The sequence below is a fragment of the Carex rostrata genome, chromosome 28, assembly GCF_964058835.1.
Source record: "Carex rostrata chromosome 28, lpCarRost1.2, whole genome shotgun sequence".
Taxonomy (NCBI): Eukaryota; Viridiplantae; Streptophyta; class Magnoliopsida; order Poales; family Cyperaceae; genus Carex; species Carex rostrata.
The window spans coordinates 6,913,691-6,938,674 of NC_135945.1; the positions used below are offsets into that span (position 1 = coordinate 6,913,691).

The 24,984-nt window shown below is 32.1% G+C and overlaps 2 protein-coding genes across 2 annotated transcripts; one reads left to right on the plus strand and one right to left on the minus strand.

The window, feature by feature from the left end:
• Positions 1 to 1,250: 1,250 nt before the first annotated feature.
• Positions 1,251 to 6,256, minus strand: LOC144545760 (uncharacterized). Its single transcript, XM_078294304.1, has 3 exons — positions 6,156 to 6,256; positions 2,316 to 5,289; positions 1,251 to 1,814 (listed from the first exon to the last, which is right to left on the minus strand). Exons 2-3 carry the CDS (start codon positions 5,281 to 5,283, stop codon positions 1,435 to 1,437), a joined length of 3,348 nt encoding a protein of 1,115 aa, XP_078150430.1. The 5' UTR covers positions 5,284 to 5,289; positions 6,156 to 6,256; the 3' UTR covers positions 1,251 to 1,434.
• Positions 6,257 to 23,628: 17,372 nt separating this feature from the next.
• On the plus strand, positions 23,629 to 24,410 carry LOC144545723 (protein GLUTAMINE DUMPER 5-like). The gene has a single exon (XM_078294271.1). The coding sequence runs from the start codon at positions 23,697 to 23,699 to the stop codon at positions 24,216 to 24,218; it is 522 nt and encodes a 173-aa protein (XP_078150397.1). The 5' UTR covers positions 23,629 to 23,696; the 3' UTR covers positions 24,219 to 24,410.
• Positions 24,411 to 24,984: the final 574 nt, after the last annotated feature.

A 24,984-nucleotide genomic window follows, 5' to 3' on the forward strand; every position in this document is an offset into this window, starting at 1 on the left:
TTTCCTACCTACCTAAAAAGTAGTAACATACAAAAATTAACAAAAATATAAAATTTGATTTTCAAGTATAAATTCATATGATAATAATGTTGAATGATTCGGATTGATTATTTAGACTTTGAAAATGAAGATATAAATTCAATGCATGAATAGATCCGCACATTGCAATGTATCATAGCCTCACTCAAAGTTTAATACTGAACATAATTCATGGTGCCTTCGTAATTTAATTTTCACATGACTTTTCTTTAATAAGTTGTTGATTCAATAATAGAAAAAAAAAATGAAATCTCTTAATTTATTTTCTTCATTCGTTTATTTGACGATAATATTAAAAGCATAAGATATATTTCAGCTTCACAATAATATTAAAAGAACAAGATAAAGAGGTATGTTATTGAGCTTCTCACTTCCTCGCTCAATTGAAGGCTGAGAAGGTTATTCGAAAGAGAGATAGACAGAGAAACTGCAACACATTTGAATCCAAACACTACAAGTCATGTCACTATATTTAATTTTCACAAGAAATTTTTTTTTTTTTAAAAAAAAAATTCAGACATACGACCTCTCATACGAAACACATTGCTAGATAAAAAAAAGTTAAAAACTAATTTTGATTAGTCCGAATTGTTATGCAAAAACGTGAAATTTTTTGTGCTAATACAAAGCCGATATTCAACAGAATCCAATGATGATAAAATCAAAATGCTTGTACCAATTAATGCTCCAATTGATGTTGGGCCTTGGAAAGCTCACTGTTATGCCTCCGTTGATCAACTTTCAATTGTTTCAAGTCTTATTGGGCTACACTTTATTCTACGCTCTAATTACATTACATATACACTTTATTCTTCTCTTGATTGTGTTTGGTATTGCCAACTTCATTGTTGGTGTTTTGTTAACTTGTTGATTATTATTTTTATTCTATACAATCAGTGACCTCGATGATTTATTAGTTCATTTCTCTTCTTCTTTGAACTAAACATAGTGTAGTCCTTTATGTACAAGGCCAAAATTTTATGATCAACATTTGTAGTGAGACGTATCCTAGAGGAACTCAGGAATTGGTTTCCAGCATAAAACAGTGGAGCTGATGTAATTGGGTTTATTTTCTTTTTCTTTTCTTTTTTGGCTTTTTATTGCACTGTTTTATGTTTTACCGATCACAATACAGTGATCTAGTAAATAATTCCAATTAATAAAATTTGAAGGCTTTGATCTCCCATCTTTTGCTCAAAACAACCAAATGATTTGTTATATAATGATGTTTTCTGTTTTCTTTTGCCAAGTCTTAAAACACTAATATATTTCATGCTAGCACCTAATTTATCCAAAAATACACAAAAACAAAAAACAAAGGCCTATTTACAAAAATAAAGCTAGCCCTCACACAAAAAAAGAAAAGAAAAAGAAAATGCCATATTTACAAAAGTTTTAGGGATTCATGTTTTTTTTGGAAACACCATTAGGAGCATTCAACTTGATATCTGTCAGCTCCTTCACAACTTCTCTCATAACAGGCCTCTCACTTGCCTTTCGAGCCGTGCACCTAACGGCTAGTAAAAGCACTTTATGCACCTCCTCCATTTCGGCCGAGCCAATAACCTCGTCCAACAGATCTGGATCACAGATTGCCTCCAGTTGATCACTACCGTTCAAGTTTTCTAAATTTGCATGGACCCAGCCTACCAAGTCAGTGCTGTCAGAAGGAGACGACGGTTCAAGTGCCTTCTTTCGGGTTAGGAGTTCAAGCAGGACCACCCCATAGCTGTAAACATCTAATTCTGTGCTCCTCTTTATTGAAAATGCCGCTTCTATAATAAAAATTTAAAATAGTGTATAAGTGAAGGGCTTAATTGGAAATGAATTTGAAGCAAGCAAATTCCAAAACCAGACTCTATAAAAAATGAAAGTAAAAACACACCAATCAGGATTTGGTTATTTGTATAGGCTGGCAATGGTTCTGAACCAATTTATACGGTTTCGGTCATACTTATAATGACAGATTGAGATTAAAATTATGGATACTGTTCAATATGCAACATAAATACTACAATGGTAAAATACCAAGGAAAAATAATCAATTTAAAATTTGTTCAAATATATTGGCCTTACTGGTACAGATGTTACCAGCTCCACCAATTTAACAAATTAACCGAAATTAACCAAATTAAGCACCATATCGACTCAATTCCAACAGATCAAACCCCCTAATTGTGCAAGTTTGCCTCAATTGATTTGTACTTAACGCCATATAGCCCAATATACTTTTAATTTGTATAACAAATACAAAAAAAAATTCTTTGAAAACTAACCTGGAGCCATGTACCCGATGGTCCCCACAACAGCTGTTGAAGGCGGTGAAAGTGAAACTGACGACTGTTCAATCAGCTTTGCAATCCCAAAATCAGATATATGCGGTTCCCAATCTCTATCCAGCAATATATTCTTTGGTTTAATATCTCTATGAACTATCAACGGGTCACAATCATTGTGCAAATACTCCAACCCGTGGGCCGTACCAAGTGCAATCTGGTACCTTACTCTCCACTCCAGCATCTGTGCCGGTACGGCCTCGTGTAGCACATCATGTAAACTCCCATTCTCCATGTACTCATACAAGATCAAACCATAATCACTTCTAATCCAAAAATTAACTAGTTTCACCAAGTTACGGTGCTTGATTTTACCGACGGTCTTGATTTCACTAATCATGCTAGTATCCACAGTTTGTTTCCGTGTGAACATGATCTTTTTCACAGCATATACATTACCGGAACCAAGATCAGCCTTGTATACTGTCCCGTGGGCCCCTCTGCCTATTGAATATTTCTCGTTTAAGTTTTCGGTCACCTCCATCACTTCATTGAATAGGTAAGAAGATCCCTCATATAATGACGGTTCTGTCATTGGCTCCTTGCTTTTCACAGTTTTACGCATGCATAAGAGGTAGCAAAGTAAAAGGACAACTAATGCACAGAAGAAAAACGAACCAAGAATTATAATCGCAAGCTTGAGCTTGCGATTTAATTTTTTATTATTAGATGAGTTGCATGACCTAAGGGTGTTGGGTTGAACACATGTGGAGTCATCGGCAAGGCAAGTTACACAGAGTCCAGGGTTCCCATAAAATGAACTGGGTGAGGATTTGAGAAATTTCAGAAAGTTATTTGGTACCGGCCCCATGAAAAGGTTATATGAAACATTTAGTTCTTGCAAAGAGCTGAGGCTGGCAAGTGGGGCCAGGGCTCCAGAGAGATTGTTGCGAGATAGATCCAAAGTTTGTAAACGAAGTAAGTTCCCTAATTCAAGTGGTATGGGACCCGTTAACCTGTTACTGCTAAGATTGAGAGCAATATACAGAGTAGTTAGTTTCCCCAGTGATGACGGTACATTCCCTTGAAGACGATTTCCACCGAGTTGGAGCTCGATTAGCCTCTCCAGTTGAGAGAGCTCAGGTATCTCTCCAGTGAAGCTGTTCTCATGTAATACCAGTTGGGAGAGGAGTTTTAGGTTATTTAGACCCGGTGGGATCGATCCATTAAGCGAATTGAAGCTCAAATCAAGAATATACAGCTTGGTACAGTTGGAAATTTGACCGGGTAGGGAGCCAAACAAGCTATTGTTCGAAATATTTAAAACTCCCAAATTTGCTAAATGTTCGATATCTGGTGGAATCAGACAAGAGAGATTATTACCAGACAAATTTATCATGGTTAAATCAGTACATTTTCCAATACTGGAAGGTATTGAGCCACTCAAACCGTTAAAACTTGAATCCATGTAACGCAATTTCATGTTGTTTGCAAACTCGGGTATTGAACCAGTTAGTTTGTTGTTTTGGAGTATTAGCCTCACCAAACTTGAACAATTCCCCACATTTGAAGGTATGCTTCCATTGAGGAAATTGAAACCCAAATCCAAAACCGACAAATTTTGACCAAAACAAATGTATGGTGGGATTTCACCGGAAAAGTTGTTGTTCGTTAAATCAACTGACAATAAGCTGCTTTTCATCCCCAAATTTTGCGGTATCACCCCTGTAAATCGATTGTCTGCAAGGGAAATATTTCTCAAATTCTTGAGGTCAGCAATTTCCAAAGGGATATATCCAGTGAACTTGTTACCGTAGATAAGTACCACTTCAAGACTTTGTATTTTCCAAATTTCAAGTGGAAACTCCCCGGTTAACTGATTTGTAAACAGATAAAGCCTTTCTAATTTAACTAACTTTCCCAGTGCTCTGGGAACTGGACCCTCAAGTTGGTTTTCATACAATTCAAGCTTCTTCAGAGAGAAACAGTTACCAATTTCTGGTGGTATAGGACCAGATAAATTGTTCTGAGATAAATAAAGATCAGAGAGATTGGATAATAACCCAAGAGAGGCTGGTATTTCACCAGAGAGGGTATTATGAATAATTACCAGAGTTGTCAGACTGGTACAATTACCCAACCATGGAGGGATCTTGCCATAAAATTGGTTGAAGGATAACACCAAACTATCCAATTGGCACTCGTTAAAATAAAACAAAATCTCACCACCAAAATTATTTGTATTTATATCCATATTTATCAATCCTTTGATATTATCTAGACTTTTCGGGAGAGGCCCACTAAAGTTGTTATTGTACAAGTAGAGATCTTCTAACTTTGTACAATTACCGATTGAATCCGGTAAAATGCCCGATAGAAAGTTGTACCCGAGCCAGAGATATCTCAAATTTGTCAAGCTTCCAATTGCAGGATCGATTTGCCCAGTTAATTTATTATCATAAAGGTATATTGTATCAAGGAAAATGCACTGAAATAAGGACTTGGGTATATTTCCACTCAGAAAATTGTCACCAAGGGAAACAAACCAAAGCTTCTTCATGTTAGAAAACAAATCAGGAATTTCTCCAGAAAGGGAATTGATCGAGAGGTCAAGAAATTCTAGCCGTGTGCAATTGGCCAATTCCAAAGGGATTGCGCCTGATAGGTTGTTGCTATACATGTCTAGGGTTTGGAGGTATTTTAGCGTACCAATCTGGGGGCCAAGTGTACCAGAAATGCCATTTTCAGAGAGGTTTAGAGAAACCACAGATTTGTGCTTATTACATTGTATACCTCTCCAGTTGCATGGAGTCGAGTCATCAGCTTTCCATGTAGTGGCTATTGAAGGTGGTAAGGTGAGGTTTTTAGAGAGGGAAAGGAGTGCTTGGCCTTCTGAGTTTAAGGAGAGAGAAGATGTGATGTAGAAAGAAAACAATACAGAAATTTGCCAGAGTAGTGAGGGGGCCATTAAATCCTACAAATTTTCAAGTAACAAACTAAAATCAATGTAAGTTGAAAAAAAAAAAATAGAAGAAAGATTCTTTGATCCAGCACAACTTAGAAAGTTTGAAATCCTCACAATTACCTATCAGAACCACATATATATTGTCCACATAAAATCCAAATTTTTTAAATGATAATCTGTACATTATGATTACAATATTTATTGTTACATATGACAAAATATATATAAACTCCAAAACAGTTACTCTTCTAACTCTTAATGAAATTAGAATTAATTAAAAGTGAACCAGAAATTATGTTTTAATTCTGTCAATAAACCCAGAAATATAAAAGATCTTTTTGTTAAACTATATGAACCATATAGTTTTAGCAGTAATGAAGCGAAAAAATAAAAATTTGGAAAATTTAGGTTGAACAGCCCATTTTATGAAAAAAAAATTCATTATTTATACAACTAATAAAAAATAACAAAAACAAAAGTAACTTCAATATCATAGCATAATTATAACTGTAGTTCAAAAGTAAACACTTGTATGACAACAATTGAAAGGGTAAAGTTCATAGAAAATAGTATTTATCAAGTATAGAAAATTCGGGTTGGAAAGCAAATTTCAATAATAATTAATGACACAGAATTAAACCAACTATTACTGCCTAAAATAGAAGTTGATGCATAAATAAAATGTGGCAATACTCTCTGTAAAAACGACCAAATACAACCAGCTCAAGTAACGCCACTTAGCATCGCATTCAACAACAACAACAACAACAAGAAGAAGCTTCGGATTTAGTAAGCACAGAACTGATCTGTTTGTATTAGTGCATAATTAGCCCTTATTCCCCTTGGAATTTAGACGTAGCAAGCAAGGAAAGTACCTGAAATCGAAGAGAGGAGTAGGGATTTGCGTTTGAAAAGGAGGCAGCTTGTTTTGCGCTTGAAAACTTGGCTTGAGGAGAAAGATGGCGCAACGGGTAGATTAATTTAAACCGGACTGAGCTGAGCTGAGCTCATGAAAGAGATGGCAGTCTTTGCTTTTCTATAACGAGTCGCCTGGTACACTGTGTCCCTTGATCTATTTAGTTTCTATAACGAGTCACGGATGCTGTTTAATATTTGAGACATCAGAGGTTATACTGTATTGGACATAGAAAACTTACAGCACAAGGGAAAGCGATATCTCTGTTTTGTGTGCTGGCTGAGCGTGAGCCTGAGAGCCGACTGGAAACGTGTTCACACTTGCCAAATCTTTCTGCATTTGCATCTTCTGTCGTAATAATGTAGAAAGATTTGAAACAATTCGTTCTAAATCAGCACAAATATTAGAGTTGGTTTCGTAAAATTTTAAATTAATTTATATTAGTATGAATTTTAATTGGACGGTCTCAATTTTAAAATTAATATTTTCGTTAATATAAAAAAAGACGGATTCATTTCATTTAAGAAAAAACAAAAAAATATATATATATATAAATGTTGGGACCAAGTTGGTAGCGCACCAGGCACATGTGAGCATGGAGTGGAGGTTTATTCATTAATCATGATGTTTGGCGAATCTAAGCTTGATTTGAAATTGGATAGATATTTCCAATTCGGTGTGAATGGAGAACATCAACAGAGAAATTAATGAAGAGAGAGAGAAATGGACAGAAATTACTCTTGAAATTGAAAAGTGCACCCAGACCCAGTTTTGATATTTCTTGACCATTTTTGACCTTTCCTGAGTTCGGACAACTTTTGACCTATTGATTTATAAATTGACATTTGCATTGTAATCAACTCAGATGTAAGATGTAAGATGTTGGTTCTGCTACTTTTCGTATTTTAATTCAGATTGTGCGATTTAAAACCAGCAGCAGAAGGAATATGATTTTAAAATAAATTAATTCGTTTGATTTTATTATTATTATTATTATTATTATATGGTTGAAAGTAAAACAGTAAAACTTTATTTTATCTTTATCTTAAAAAAAAAATGTGATAGGATAGCAACTGTTCAATCAACTTATGTACCTAATTATTAATGGAACTTGCATTGTATTCGATCATGGAGGAATAGGAAATTTGAGTCATGAATCATTGAAAGTAACAATGATAAAAATAGAAAAATGTTGACATGTGAAATTAATATCTACTATTTTTTTTTTTTTTTTTTTTTTTTTTTTTTTTTTTTTAATATTTGGTAAGTTGAGATGAAATATCTACTACTAATGTGGTCGTGCTGCCGTGCCAACTGGGGTAGTGTAGTGTAGTGTAGTTGTACCGAACCCACCATCACCAAACTCAAACTCAAATTCAAACTCAAAGGCACCTACACTAAATTAATTAGCCTGTCACTGTCACTGTCAATGAAAGATATATCAATGGATTAAATCTTAACCAAAGTTTGTTTGTTTCGGATAAATTAATTAATTAATTAATTAATTAATACACCAGTTGAATTGAAGAGTTCAAGTGTTCAACACAACAACATGATATATACTTCAATTCAAATGCCCAAATCATGTCAACCTTCTTTTTTATTATTTTATTTTATGGAACACAAGCACAAGGTGTTCAAAATGAAACCACGTGCCTATACATTCTGGTTTGGTTCTTGTGTTATTTTTATTGTATTATACTTTCAACGGACCCTCTCAATATCACACCATTTTCTCTTATTCAAATGTCAGAAGCGGCAAAAAAATATTATGGGTAATTTAAAAAACATTTTTTGGTAAATGGAAATGTCACATTAATTGTCACCGTTTCTTTTAAGAAAAATAATAAACTGTCACATTGTACATATTGCATTTTTCGAATTTCAAATTTTGAAATTTACAAAATACACCATCTAATTTCCAAATATTGAAATTTCTTTCTCATGACTAAATATTCAAATTTGCAGAATCAATGACTCAAAATTTTAAATTCTACATATATGTATTTAAATAATTTCTATTGTTAAATTTATCATTTTTCAAAATGAAAACTTAAAACTTCTTCCTTTTTAGTTTTAAATATTGCCATGTACCAATTTCCAGAATTAAAAATATTCATAATCTGAAAACATAGTTTGAAATTTAATTCTAAATTTTCAAAACTACTTTTTTATGAGCTTGAGCCGTTCTTCTGAACTGAGGATGAGATGTACATATTTTAGTACTAATAATTTTTTTGAAGTATGAGGTTATATGTACATTTTTCAAAATGTGATTTTTACATGGGAACCATGTAGACATTTTTTTTTTCCGTTAGCAAATAATTATTGGGATATCATTTCAGTAGGTGTGGAGTATTGACTTGTTACAATCCTTCTATGATGCATGTTGCTTTCAATCCTCAATTTTTCTTTAACCAAATGAAAGCTCTTAATTGATTTTTGTTAGATCTGTCACATGATGCATGATGTAGATTTGTACGATGCAATTCAATTTTATTTTTCACATATTTGTAACAAGGATTTAATGATTCTATAGAATTGTGATTTTTTTTGTTTGTTCTGAATTTTGATAAAAGTAATTTGCACGAACCCAGCCTTTACTAAGATTTTTGTCCTTTTCTTTTAATAAATAGAATAAGCCCAGTAATTTGGTAGACTAGATATTTATACCAACTTTTGGAAGGCCTCAAATAGCCCAGATATACATAATAACTTTTGGAAGGCCTCAAATAGCCCATATATTTTTACTAACATTTTCAAGGCCTCAAATTCTGGAAATAAACTTTGAAACCTAACAATTTTAATAATTCAAATGTGAGCCCATTATGCTTTCTTTAATAGGCTTGCTTTAAATTTACTGTGCTGAGATTAAATCCAAAAATTCAGAGAATAAACATCCATTTTGGTGTCACGGTATTTCATCTGTTCTTTCTATATCAAGTGTTGTTGAGTTGGTGCAAAAACTTCATCCTGAAATTGTATTAATGGTTGTGCTTTTACCTTTAAAATTGACCAAGGTAGGATTTCAGACATCCTGTGTAAATATATAATTTTAATGCTTTACAGAGGCTAAATTTTTGTTTCTTCTTTTCTCCTCTAAAAAATATGATGTGATACAGTAATCAGACTACATGTCTTATCTCCCTTTAAATTACAAGGAGAAAAGAGATAAGTTGCAATATTAGTAAACATATATATAAATTTCAGGCACCTTATAATTTTTTTTTTTTTTTGTAGGAACACCAACTTGGGATGTTAACAACCGGAGAGAAAGAGATTTGTGCATGCATATATGCAAATGCAAATTAAGAACGAATAAAGATGGAACATCCAAGAGTGCATTAGGATTATATTTCAAAAATTATTCTATCTGATCCAAACTAAATCACATGACATAACCCTGAATCAGGTTCTTTGTAGCATAAAGGTTTTACTTGAAAGCACTAAGCACTACATGACTATAATTAACCTAAAGAAATCATCATAAAGCAACTTTATAAAGATATGGGGGAAAATGTGGATTAGGTTCTGCTTTACAATTGATGATTATATATTTTATATGAAGAGTGCTGGGTTGTATAAATTTAAAGTATGCACAAGTCTTTTTCAGATTAGTTGGATGCAGTAATAATGTTGATTGGTAATGAGATTTTCATGATACAGAGATCTTTAATTGGAAGCAAACAGTACTATATACCTAGCTGTTTTTGGATATATCCAGTGAATTTGTGATGTCATGAAAGTTTCTTTTTGTTTCTCAGTGGCAAAAGGTGTAGCCTTTACTGATCTATATTTACCAGTTACAATAATATTACAATAGCTATTTAATTTCGGTTTATTTTTAATATTTACAAAATTAACCGTCTCTCACATACTATTAGATCGTTAACTTCATTTTCAGATTGCTATAATGGGTTGTTGCTCTTTCTTAATTAAGCTCAAATCTTATAGAGGTACTAAAATGTATAGATTAAAGAAGTTGAAAATTAAATTTTGATGATACATGCATGTACTCAATCAAGCCTTCAATTGGACAGAAATTTAATTACTAGAACTCAACTGTAATAATTTAGTTAATATCATGGCATAGTAAGTATGCAATGCATTATATCATGCAAAATGGTTTTAGATTGCAATTGATGAATACGATGGAAGGAGCCGGAAGCACCCATTTAATGTTATTGATGCTTGTCGACAAAACACCGACAAGATTATCACGCCAGATAGAGAACGGTCTTCTCAATCAGGCGAAAAAATATTTTGTGGTTCCAAATAAGGCCTTGAGGTTGCATCCCACAATATTCGGTGATGTTGAATCTTCAAGAATTTCACTTATCCACTTGTGATAGCTCCATATTCCTTAAATACATTTGCTGTCTCTGTACATAAATATAGATAGGAATGTATCTCTTGAAATGCTTCTATGTCATTTCTTTCTTTGAATTAATTTAATTAACATGAAAAAACAAGCAGTATCCAAGAATAAGCAAGCAATCGATTGATGCTATTGGTATCATTGTAACATTGACACCTTTGCCATGTTGCCTCAAATTAATTAGGATAATCTTTTCTCATGTAGACAAGGAAATTTTTTCTGATCAAATTTAGAGGAATCTATAGAATTTTGCATCTTATTCGCATATTGAACATGTCAATTTTAAGTTTGCATCTGTGTGAAGCACTTATCCACATATTGAGAATAAATATATATGATGGATAAAATCTTCACAAATACACATTTCAGATACCAAACAATATATCCTTTTCTTGGCCAAGTTGTCTCCAATGCAATTATGCAATATTCTTTTCTCATTAATCTGTTGTAATTTGTAATATTCTCTCAATTGAATTTGGAACCTCTTAGAGGCTTATAGAATCAGGCAACCTTTTGCTGTGTTTAAATTCATTAGGTATTCTAGTATGAAATCCGAATAACAAGTCCTTGGGAATAAATTCAAATTGATGTTTAGTCAACTGAAAATTTGGGACAGAGTGTTACTATGTGCTTCAAGTAGCACAACCTCATGATCAGTAACAGTACATATCTCCACTTGGACAATATTCCTTAATTGTTTGTACAATGTAACCAAATAATATTATTGGGATGCATATGTGTAATTTTGCTCCTATAATAATTAAATTTGTGGATATTTTCTGGCAGTGGATGACCAACAAATTGCTTTTAGAAAACAAAAAACTCATAGCTATAAAGTAAGGCATCATTAAGATTTCTAAAAAAATTATGACACAAATTAAATATGAAGGCTGAAACTTGTGAAACCTTCTCTATAAAGTTGTTCTTACATTTGGCCTTGCATCTAACTAGCTTCATGCATGAGATAGTAATAAAGTATGCCATGCATTATATCATGCAAAATAATTTTATATTGCAATTGATGAATATGATGGAAGGAGCCGACAGCATCCATTTGGACATCGTTGATGCTTTTCAAAATGCGCTTCGATTCTGACAGTCTAAACTTCGACAAGATAATCACGCGAGATAGACAACAGTCTTCTCAATCATGCGAAGAAGAAAAAATTGTGGCTGCGAATAAGGCCTTGATGTTGCATCCCGCAAATATTCGGCGATGTTGAACCTTCAAACATTTCTCTTGTCTACTTGTGATAGCTCCATATTCCTTAAATACATTTGTTGTCTCTGTAGATACATAAATATAGATAGGTATGTACATCTTGAAATGCTTCGTGTTCATTTATTTCTTTGTTTTAATTTAAGATGGAAAAACAAGCAGTATCCATGAATAAGTAAGCGATCGATCGATGATGCTATTCATATCACTATATATAACATTGACATCTTTGCCATGTTACTTCAAATTAGCATATTCTTTTCTCATGTAGACTAGGAAATTTTTCTGATCAAATTTAGAGGAATCTTTAGAATTTTGCATCTTATTCGCCTATTGAACACGTCAATTTTAAGTTTGCATCTGTGTGAAGCACTTATCCACATATTGAGAATAAATATATGATAGATAATAACTTCACAAATACACATTTCAGATACCAAACAATATATCCTGTTCTTGGCCAAGTTGTCTCCAATGCAATTATGCAATATTCTTTTATCATTAATTAATCTGTTGTAATTTGTAATATTCTCTCCAATGAATTTGGAAGCTCCTAGAGTTTTATAGGAATCAGGAAACCTTTTGCTAAGTTTAAATCCATTAGGTATTCTAGTATGAAATCCGAATATCAAGATCTGGTGAATAAATTCAAATTGATGTTTAATCAACTGAGAATTTGGGACAGAGTGTATAATTAATGTGCTTCAAGTAGCACAGCCTCATGTACAGTAACAGTACAGAGAACTCAACTTGGACATTATTCCTTAATTGTTTATACAATATAACCAAGTAATATTCTTGGGATGCAATATATGTATTTTTTTTTTCTATGATAATATCTAACTTCTGGATATTTTCTGGTAGTTGGTGCCCAACATATTGCTTTAAAAATTTGAAAAGAAAATACAGTAAGGCATTATTTTGACTAAAACATTAAACAAATTAAATATGAAGGCTCAACTTGTGAACCTTCTCTATAAAGAAGTTCTTATACATTTAGTTAAATTTATTAACATTTCATCTTATCTTCATCAATAATAGAGAATTACTACATGTATATATGTTATTAGCCCATTTATTACTTTCTGAATAGGTACTGTAATGATCTTACAATCGCATATGTAATGCTAATTAAAAAGAGACAAATTAACATGCACAACAAGTCAAGTGTCTGTATTTGCTTCTGTAGTTATGATGGTACATCAACTATAGGCTATAGCATGCAATCCCGACCGTTCAACTTGGATCGAACGCCACAATGTGGTGTGATTTTTAGAGGTACATTCAGATTCGTCCGATATTCCTAACAAACGGTCGAGATCACATGCTAAAGTTCTATAACAGAGCAGCTATGGCAGCAGAGATACTTCAACTAATCAATTCAATTTCTCTTATCAGGAGAATTGTGGATCAGCACACTGAGTTACAAGTTCTGTCTCTTCTCTGAGAGAATAGGTCTGGTCCTTTCATTACATCAAAAGAACATCTCTTATTGGAGTTTTTGAACTGAACTCTGTTGTTTTAGCCATAGTAACAAATTTGTAATTCAAGAATATTAGATATAAGATCAATAAATTCGATTCGGATATAATACGAGTATAATTTGAAATTAGTTTATTGTTTTATAATGTAAGTAGTATATCAATAGTTATATTTATCATTGTAAAATAAATATCATAAATTATTAATAAAAAATAATAATTACCGTGCTATTATAAGAATAAATTAAAATAATTTGTAAAGTATTGAAAATAATAATAAGAATAATATTTAAAAATCTTATTACTATAGTTTTGACAAGAGGGAAAAGTGTAAATTATTTAACGTTTATATGGATTCTACATGAGACATAGCCACAGAAGATCTTGTGACATGAATATTTTTGTTGTGCCACCACTTGCATGAATTCATCAGCATTAATTTGATTTAATTTGATAATTTTCCAATATATGCGATAAATCATGTATCCAGGATCCACCATGGTCAGGCTCTATATATTGAGGCAAACCGAATCATTAAAAATTAATTTCTGATATTCTTTCACCACGTCTTGCCTCCCAAATTGATGTGTTTAACAGTTTAACTGATTGATATATACCCACAATAAAGATGATGTGGCACTTCATCATTGGCCTGACGGCCACTTGTACAGTGCTACTATTATGACGAGAGAGAAAAGGATACAGGAATTTAGGGGTCAAAACGAATGCGTATCTTCTGCATGAACTCAAAAGGAAATCTTTTGAGTTAATCAATCTCAACTGTTTGATTTTAGATTGAGTCAATTTAGATTTTGGTGCAGATCTAATTCGCATGAATCTTAAAGCAGATTGGACGGCTGAGATTCATTAACTCAAAAGATTCTCTTTTGAGTTAATGCAGAGGATACAAATTCGGTCAAAACAGTATGGATAATATCCGATTCGTATTCAATTTGTATTCGAATAATTAGATATGGATATTCAATATTTGGATATTTGTGTGGATATGGTTACTTATATGGTTTACGTTTCAATTATTTGTATTTAAATAATAGATATATGTCATATATTTTAATAATTATTATGAAAAAAAATGTTATTCACCATTATATTTAGATAAATATTATGAACTTCAGTATTTTTTTAATTTTTTTTAAATATTTTTAATAAATATCTGATGTCATCTGTATCCAATTGATAATCGATCCGTACTCGTATTCGGAAAAAAAAAAAAACAATATAGATATGGTTTTACCACTATCTGCTTCGTATCTACTCCGTTTTCACCTCTAATAGGATGCGTTTATTGAGAGAAAAATTAATAAAATTAGTAATTAATATATTTAATTGTTTGAAATACCACAATAGTTCATGGATATTCAAATAAATATTCATGCATCTAACTATAAAATAAAATTCGAAATAGTTCGCTAATATGAATGATTGAGGTTATGGTACTTTGCAAAGCATAGATAAGTTTGTGCTATGGATAAACAGTCAATTTAACTCACTCAACATAATTTTTGAAAGAAATTTTGTATATTAGTTTAGAATTTATTTACTATTTTTAAATATATAGAAAATCATTATTTTTAGATGGTTAAAAAATCTTTAGATAAGGAAATTTCTACCAATCTAAAAAATAATTAAAAATTGTAAATAATATATACATAGCCTCACTCTATATAAATTAGCTTTATTTCTCTCTAATTGAAACATAATCATAGTAAAATTAGGACGGACATTCCTTGACAGCAACTGTGAATTAATTTCTCAAAAAAAAAAAAAAAATTAGGACGGACAGTATGTGTTTTGAGAGGTTGATCTTAAGGTTGGCACGGACTCACCATATATATATGGCCAAGGAAATTAATCTAGCAAATTTAATTAATAAGATTAGTAACCATTTCAATTGTTTCAAATATATAGCTTTAGTTTTTTTCATTGAAATAACAAAACAACAAGACTTCACGGCACAAATATTCATCCATCTATATATATATGGAACAGAATTTGAAATAGAGCTAGCGCACTAGCGCTATTTCTCTATAATTCAAACATACTCATAAAATAAAAATAAAAATAAATGATGGAGTCAAATTAGGACGGATAATATCTAGTCATTTGCGATATTCTAAATTTTTTTTTTACATGATCGATCCCTACTAGTTATCCGGATGGAGAAATTGTTTTATTGTAATAACAAAGTATTAAATAATTGAGTAGTTTGACCTCCAACTTTTACTCACTAAAAATAAAAAAATAAATTATCCCTAATAGTTTGGCATCTCAATTTGGTGTACAGAATCATGCATGAGCCGAATCTGGGGACAAAGACCTGATCTAACAATTGTTTAGATAATTAATTAGATGTTCGTCGATCGGATAAAAAATAGATGTGATGAATAATTGATATATAGGAGCCATTTGAGTAATCAAATTAAGATTCAATTTGAAGGCCCATTGGAGCGATGATTCCTGGATTCCTTTTCATCCTTAGGCAAGATATATTATATATATGTTCTGAATTCTGATTGGATAAATTTTGATCCCTTAGCTTAGCTCTGATAAATTGTTAAAACCTCTGCACATGGATAAGTTTTTGTATTTTCATGAAGAGAATTAATGTTAATTAATATAAGGAAGGAAGGAAGATCTAACTAATTAATTAGGTGATATATATATAATATTCGTTAAAGTGTGGAGTGTGATGGAAGCCAAGAAATTAAAGGTGCTAATTCTAATCCTAATCCCACTTAGTGGGTAATGAATTGTTACAAGTGAATATATATATATATTATCAAGTTGATTAATTACAAGGACCCTATTAACCACTAACAATGGGTAGTTTAATTAATTAATTTGATTAAATAATTAATGTTGATAGTGTGGCCATTTTTGTGGAGAACAATACCGGCAATGACTTAATTAATTGCTCATTATCCACTGGAAGGTATATACGTGGTGCTGTGACTTGCTCATCAACTATTCAACTTGGCCACCCATTCCATTAATCCATTCCATTCCATTCCATTTTAGTGACAGATCGAGGGAGAGAATATTCCAAAATCACCAGTGACGAGTGCAACAATTAAAGGAAAGGGACTGCCATGCAAATGCAAATGCAAATGCAAATGCAAATGCCAATCTCACCTCTCTTTCAGGTGTAATAAATAATTGGATTTATTAATTGTCTCAACTCTCTCTCAAGATAGAGACATCTATCATTTCAATTTAGAATAATTATATGAATCCCATCTCTTAAATAGATGTTAGAGTGATTTTTTTTTTTCAATGTCATTTATATTTCTCACGATTTATAAAAAATTTTGCGAATCTAAAACCACAAACGTATTATACGCAATTTTATCTTTCAAATGAGATTCATGATAACATACTTTCGAACTCATCATTATACAAGTATTTATACCTCATCGTGCAAGTATTTATACCTATACTTTTAAGTATTTATCTCAAATCGTGGACCCCGCATCTCCGCATCAACCTTAATCGCCACTGTATCAACTTTTCTCTAACAAAAATAGTTGACCACATATAAATATTTCAGTGCATAGGTATAAATACTTGTAATACTTGTAATACTTGATATTAATACTTTTAAATGTCAGCAGTGTCATATGTGGAAAATACTAGGTATAAATACTTGTGGGACGACGAGCTCGAAAGTATATCATCATGGATCTCATTTGAAAGATAAAATTACATAGAAGACGTTATTAGTTTTAGATTCGCAAAATTCCTTATATATTGTGAGAAATGTGGACGAGATTGAACAAACAAAATTAGAGGAATAATGGAGGGATGAGAGTGAGGAGACAATTATCAGGGCTCTTTAATTTAACTCTTCTTTTTTCCTTAACATACGGTTTATATGATCAGAGGTTTCGAGAGGAATCGTAAATTCTTTTGATAATTTAATAATATATTTAAAAAAAAAAATTTAATTACTCTTTTAGATATGTTATTTGACATATATAAATTGCTTAATGATTAAATTTAATGCAATTTAAACATTATTTGATGATGAATTAAAAACAGATAATTCCAGACCGTTTTAATAAGTTTCAAATCATTTGATGTACGGTGATGGGCGCATCCAAGGTTCATTGGGGGTAGGCACTTGCCTATCCTGTAGTGTCTATTCCCGGATTTCAATTTTTTTTAGATTTAGTGATATTTTATACTTGTATCTACTCCTGAACGGAAACAATGCCTACCCCTGGATTTAATTCATAGCCAAGTAGAAAGAAAATTACACATAAAAGAAAGTTAGTTCAGACTAATTCATGTAAAAAAACAACAACATAGTTTGATTTTCTAATCCACTCAGAAGTATGCTACTAAGGATCTAAATATATATTATGTCATAACTAGTCATGCTGTGACTTGAATCATATGACGTGCCGTGACTAAATTTGGAATCATGGCATGTGAATGGTCACAAAATGTTAATCACGCCATAACCAAGGCATGTTGTGACCACATGTGACGTATTCAAATGTGACTGATCATGTTTCCCTATTTTTTCATAATTTATGTTAGTTTATTCAATATTCACCATTCGATTAAGATCTAACGGTCCTAATTACACATAACAATGTGATGTGCCATGACCAAATCTTTCGCGTGACGTGCTGTGTCATGTCAAATTTTCGAAAAATGACCACGTCGCATGAATAGTTACTACACGGGACACGCGAGTCATAACATGTGACCGATACAAATGCAATGTCATGCATGCCGTGATGGAACCATGTTGTGATGTGACTAAATCGTGTCATGTCGTGACGTATTTTGGCACGTCATGAGTTTTTTAGATCATTATCTGCCTTTCTACTCTAATTCATCAAGAGAAAAAAAAATATGCTCTTATTAGTATTTTGTGCCTACTCCTAACCATAATTCTGAATCAGTCCCCGTGTACAGTGAAACATATATCAAAATTTAAGTTACTTGATCAATTTTATACTTTATTTTTAAGCATATATTAAATTTGGAGTCACTTGATCAATTTTATTTTATGTCATTTCAGGAAGGATCACACAATAGTTATTTTTCATAATTTCATAATATACTTTTAGAAAATATATAAAATTTAGAAATAATATTAAAATTACTCTTTTAATATGTTATTGGACATATATAAATTGCTTAATGATTAAATTTTAATACAATTTAAGTATTATCTGGTGATGAGTTAAAAACAGTTAATTCCAGACCGATTTAAATTTGAGATCAATTGATGTACAGTGAAATATATATAAAAAAAAAAATCAATTAATTAATTTTAAACTTTATTTTTCAAGTTAGTCTTTAAAATGAATAATACTAACATTTTAGAAGATAGTCTTTAAGTTATCATTTTTTTAAATAAAGTTATTATTATCGTTTATTAAAAAAAATCGAAATAAATTAAACAAAAAAAAAATCAATTAGTATAAAAGTAGGACGTTTGGTTGATGTTTTCCACAAGCTCCTGTTGGCCATTTGCGATAAGACCACCTCCAAATCGGATCTTTTTTTCGAAAACTGTCATATCCACAAATATATAGTTACGTCATCTAGATATTAAACAAAATATTGATGAATTGATTTTTTTTTAATAATTTACAAAAGTTATTAAGAAGAGATACTCATTGCTTCTTTAAATAGAAATAGAAATAGACTTGTCGGCCATTTTTATTAATATCCTAAAAAAAAAATCAATTTTAAAAATGCTCTCATATTTGTTTTTTTTTTTTTTAAATACTCCGACCGTCAGGCTCACGGGCAGCCCATTCTCCATAACGGACCACCTCGCCCATGGCGGTCGTCTAAGGACTAACGCCCCCCCTCCACGGTCGTCAAAATAGATACAACTTTTTATAAATTAAATGTCCTAGAAGGATCACAATATTTTCTAGATTGCATAGAAGTGACTTTTGAACCGGGATCAATAACTCAGAATCTAAGCATTTTTATTTTTTTCCAATAGCACATAAAGAAATATATTAATTTTTCGTACAGCCGCGAAAAATCCGACCTGAAAAATATTGATCCGGGTTATTAGTTGCAGTCTTTCTAATAAATCAAATTATATTGTATTCCATTTATTTTCAAAGAAATATATTCAACATTTCTAATATTTTAATACAAAAATAAAATAAAATAAAAAATTTCTGTTTTCAAAAAAAAAAAAAAAAAAAAAAAAAAAGGAAAATTCACAAATCCGGTTAACCATTAACCGGACTCAAATCAAATTTCCGGTTAATGGTTAACCGGACTATTTCAATGGATCCGGGAAACCAATAACCGGAAATTTGATTTGAGTCCGGTTAATGGTTAACCGGTTTGGATAGTTTTGCAATTTCATTAGCTAGTTGGTTAGTTTTTTAAATTTATATTTTATTTTGAATATAAATAAAAAAATCGGTTAGAATTCGTTAACTCAAAAGATTCCCTTTTGAATTAATGCAGAGGATACGAATTCCGGTACACTCCATCATATTTCCCTGTTCACTTGATGATACCTCCCTTTGCACTGAGTTTCGCCGCAAAAATATTTGTACGGTTGAAGGGTCCCACTCAGAATAAATGTGGCCCCCATCACTAATGTGCTAAATCCCATTAGTAGTGGTTGGCCACTTAAATTTGTTTTATATTTGGATTAATTAAAGGAGAAGTATAAGTTATATAAATATATGTAGTTATAAAAATTAATTACAGTTTATTTGTATTATATATATACATAAGTAGGTAACAATGATAAAATTTGATGTAAGTTTTATCAATTGACCATATTTTAATTGATTTAAGAAGCTTCCTTATTATGTACCAAATGTTGATAGAAGAGCTTTTATGTTTTCATTCAGGTTACATTTTTTTTTTTTTTTGAAAAAAAATTATATTATCAGAGAAAAGACCAGTTATTGAAATTCTTTATTTTTCAGTTGTTGGGAATTAAATATAGAACAAAAACATTATTTCATCATTATCATTATTGTTATATTTTAAGTACAAATTCGTAGACACAAACGTACACATCAATAAATATAATATTCCTCAAATTGAGGTTGTAATTTAATCAGTGTATATATAAAAAGTTGATAATGGAACATATGTCACTAGCATCAGCAATAGCAAATTTTAAGGGGGGACAGGGGTGCACCCCACCACCCTCCTGTTGCAAAAAAAAGTTCCTTTTTTCATCTATAATTTTCATCCATTTCAAAAAATATTTTGTACTTGTACCTCCCCCTATTATATATTAAGAATTTAATACAATTCAAGCAATTTACTTACATATGTCGATTTTAATAAAAGTAAAATCTTCTTAATTTTGTAGTGTTTCTTTAATTCCCTATCTAGCTAGCTTCTGAGGGGTTTATATATATATATATATATATATATATATATATATAATTGCTTGAGCAGGAGCAGGAGCAGGTGCTATGAATTTCAAAGTTGTAATCATGAATTGAAATAAAATGTAGCTATATATATAATGATGGCTAGGGAGGCGTAATCTGTATGTAGCCCACAACGCGAACCCAATTTGACTCGTAAGATTTGGGAAATCCCTAGCTAGCTATATATATATATATATATATATTCCCTCCCTCTCCCTGCATCTGCATGAGAGATCGATTTGATGTCATGTGTACAAGGTTTGATAATCTTAATGCCTATATATATATATATATGCAATTAGAGTCTAAGAGAGTTAGAGAGGAGAGGTTATTGGATTTAATTTGAAGAACATGTTTATTTCTTCCACAACAACAAATTCAGCAATAAAATAAAATAAAAATAAAATAATGAAACTAAATTATTTCTTCCACAACAACTATTGCTGGTTTATTAAGTTACATATTTAGAAATAATTAAGTCTAAGAAGTTGCCTTTGTCAGATCATGATCATGAATTGAACAGTATGCACCATAACCAGCCCCTTAGTTTTACCAAATACGAAGGCAACAATTAATCATCTTATATATATAATTTTTTGATTAAAAAGGCCGAAGCCCATCTTCTATTGAAGAGAACAGTTAAATTACACCCTGCAACGGAAGTTCAAATCAGCTAGGTCCACAAACAATAAACCCTTACAAAACTCACAAGGAAGGTGATCATCAACATGACAAGCACAACCAAAAAAGCTAGAGCAGACAGCAGCTGCCTAGCACAACCAAAAAAGCGAAGCCACACAATGAGGCTGTGAAAAGTATATGTAACTACAAAATTTGGTAAGGTGTCCACATTCATTTTGAAAGGGCTATGCTCCATAAAGCATCAGCTGGTCTCCTTGGGCGTCAGTAACGGTGGAGGAAGCAACCGCATCATCTGGAAGCCAACTTGCCAAAGGGAGAACATCTAGGTCAGAGGGAAGCCAAAACGCTGTAGCAGCAGCCACCGGCTGTGTCACCCGACCTGTCCAATAGTGTACAAGAGAAAGAATTAGAAAAATGAGATGTCTAATTGATTTTTGTTTACCTTGTTCAAAGCATAGGTCGTTACGGTGCTTCCAAATAGACCAGCATATGGCACTGCAAACTAAGAGAAAAGCAGATCTTTGTTTATTAGGGAGTTGGTTAGCAAACTGGATTACATCTACAAAGCTGGTCCAGGTTATGCTGGCATCTTGGCACGATCCCATATAGAACCATATTTGTTTGGTATAAGAACATGTGACAAACAGGTGGTTAATGGATTCATCTTGGTCACAAAATTGACATTTAGTTGGACCTGGCCAGCCTTTCTTCTTCAGGTTGTCGGTTGTTAAAATCCTATTTTTATGAGTAAGCCACATAAAGATGCGAATCTTAAGAGGTATTGGAACCTGCCACCACAACATTGCATTTCTAGGGAGAATACCGCAAAAGTTAAGAATTTTGTACATGGAGCTAACCGTATACTTCCCATGAGTTTCCCAACGCCAACTAAGCTTATCATTAAGATGAGTATACGACAGGTGGCTGATGTCTTATATATATAATAACAACTAGTAGTTTTGGTTTTGGTTAGTATTGTATTGACTGACAACTGGGCCCTGCCCGCAAGTTCAGATATTATTTTGCATTAGTGCGTGGGAAATTAATTGCAGAAGCTATTGAAATCCAAAACGAAAATTCTTGATTTAACCCCACCAACGCAAATCATGTGACTCAACTGCTCAAAAGATGTGGCTAGCTAGCTATATGGCCCATATCACATATATACTCAGATATATCCTCTCCAATTTGAGCTTCCAACTTACAACTTACAACTTACAAGAGAAACAGTGCCAATAAATTAATAATCCCCTAGCCTTTGCTTTGGAGAGGATCCCATCCCAATTAACTAATTAAGTCTGTCTAATTTCTCACCCTTAAATGCTAACCCCTATTATATTATGCCTGATCTTAGTACATAGTTATGGCCCCATCCCATTCTATGCCTGATCGTATGATTTGTGAATGGAACTTTCTAATATTAATTATACTATATGTTGGGAGTTGGGACCCTTTTATGGATAAGTTCACACCTCTTCGTCCAATCACATTTCAGTTGGATTGCTCTTTTTTCATATCTACCCATTTATATCAAATATTAGTTTATTACATGCAAGGGGCCGGGTCTTCTTTTTGCTTCCTAGAGACAGAGGACCTATATATATATACAATTTCTTTGAGTATTTAATGTATTTACGAAAGCATATTATATTATATAATTATACTTTCATATTATATATCAAATTAATATTACACATAATTATGTATTTAATTGGTACATAACTACATAGATATTTACTTTTCCAATTTTTTCTATTCAGCAACGGCATATATATATTTTATATTCTAACTTTGCATACGATTATGTAACATTAATTTGGAATATGAAAATGAAAATTATACGAGCATGAGGTGCAAAAATGAATATATATTGACTTTTTTTTTTTTAAACTTTATAATACTTGAGCAAAGTAGAGGTAATTAAGGATTGTAATTTTTTTGTTTCTGGGAATGGTCCATAAGCAAAAAGTGCTCAAAGATAATTTAGCCTAAAAAAATTATAAAGAAGTTTAAGCATTGGCATTAAATTTCTCAGAAATTTACACAATGGAATATATACTCTCCAACAAAATTTGATATAGTGGCACATCCACAAAGTATAAAATATATATTTGTACAAACATGTTTCGTATAAATTAAAGTTCCCTTGATCAACACTAATTATAACATCAGCTGATCACTTTTAATAAAAGGTGAAAACCCTAAAACAAGATAATAAACTTGGAAGCCCACTATACTTTGCCCCCCTTATCCATCTTATATATACCCCTCCAATTCACCTCTTTCCCTCCATCAATATTCAATACCTCTTCATTTTGTATGCTAAAAGTAAAACACACTAGCCAAAATTAAAACCAAACCAATTACAAAGATGAGAACAGGTGCTGGGTTCAATGTGACGGCAACCGCAGCGGCAGCTGCCATGGTGACAACACCTTCAACAAGCAGCACGGTGCACTCCGCATGGCACTCGCCTGTCCCGTACCTCTTCGGTGGCCTCGCAGCAATGCTAGGGCTTATTGCATTTGCTCTACTCATTCTCGCATGCTCATACTGGAAACTATCCGGTTACTTGGAAGGATCCAACAACAGTAACGGAGAAAGCGATGCCACTGCTGAAAAACCAGTGGCGGCGCCGGTTGTTCCACATGTATGCTACGAAGAAAAGATTGTGGTTATTATGGCGGGCGATGTGAAACCGACTTTTCTAGCGACGCCTATGTCGAGTCGGAACTCTTCCTTCGGCGACAAAAGCATCACCAGCACAGATCAAAAGAATGATGAGACAAAGAGTGTGGAAGGAGAAGAGACAAGTAGGGATTCACAAAAAGAGAATGAAACAACAAGAGATCATCAAGAGAGTAGTCATAGAGAGAACTTAGAAGAGGTGTGATTTTTTCTTTTTCATTTTTTTGGGGGAGCCTCTTCTACTTGGTTTTGATTTGAGAAAATCAGGGGATGATTGATTGGATGAAGAACCTGATTTTGGTTTTGCTTTTTGAGTCGATAAAAAATTTTGTATGCGGGAAGTTGTAAATTTCCGAGTTGCAGAGGTGAAATGGAAGAGTGGCATTAATTACAGCTTTCTTCTAAATTTTTTTTTGTTGTTGTTAATATATGAATGTGAGATGTCTTGGTAAAAATCCAGAATTAGCATCCTCAATGATATGCATTTTGTGGAGTTAGCTTTTAAGTTTTATCAGGCCAGAAATTTTGACATTTGTTTTCACAAAAGAGCAATATTTATAATTTCAGGGACTAAATAGTTATAATTGTAAACATCAGATACTTAGCTTGCATTTCCTCAACATTGCATGAACTAAGAATTTGATTGGATATAACAAAAGCCACAAACTAATTATAAATATCACAATATAGTATAATTAATGAACAATATATATATAGAGCAAGAATATATATATATATATATATATATATATATATATATATATATATATGTGTGTGTGTGTGTGACAGAGGGGGAATGAGAGAAACTTTTTGTTCTTTTTGGAAAAGTTAGTGCTTATTGCTCAGCATGCATTAGTATTTAATATTTCATTTCATATATCAAATGGAAATCCGAATATTTCCCTTTAATTTTTTAGTGGAAGAATCTGAAAAAAGAGCAGTAGTGCAAATGAGGTGGCAGCTACTTAGCA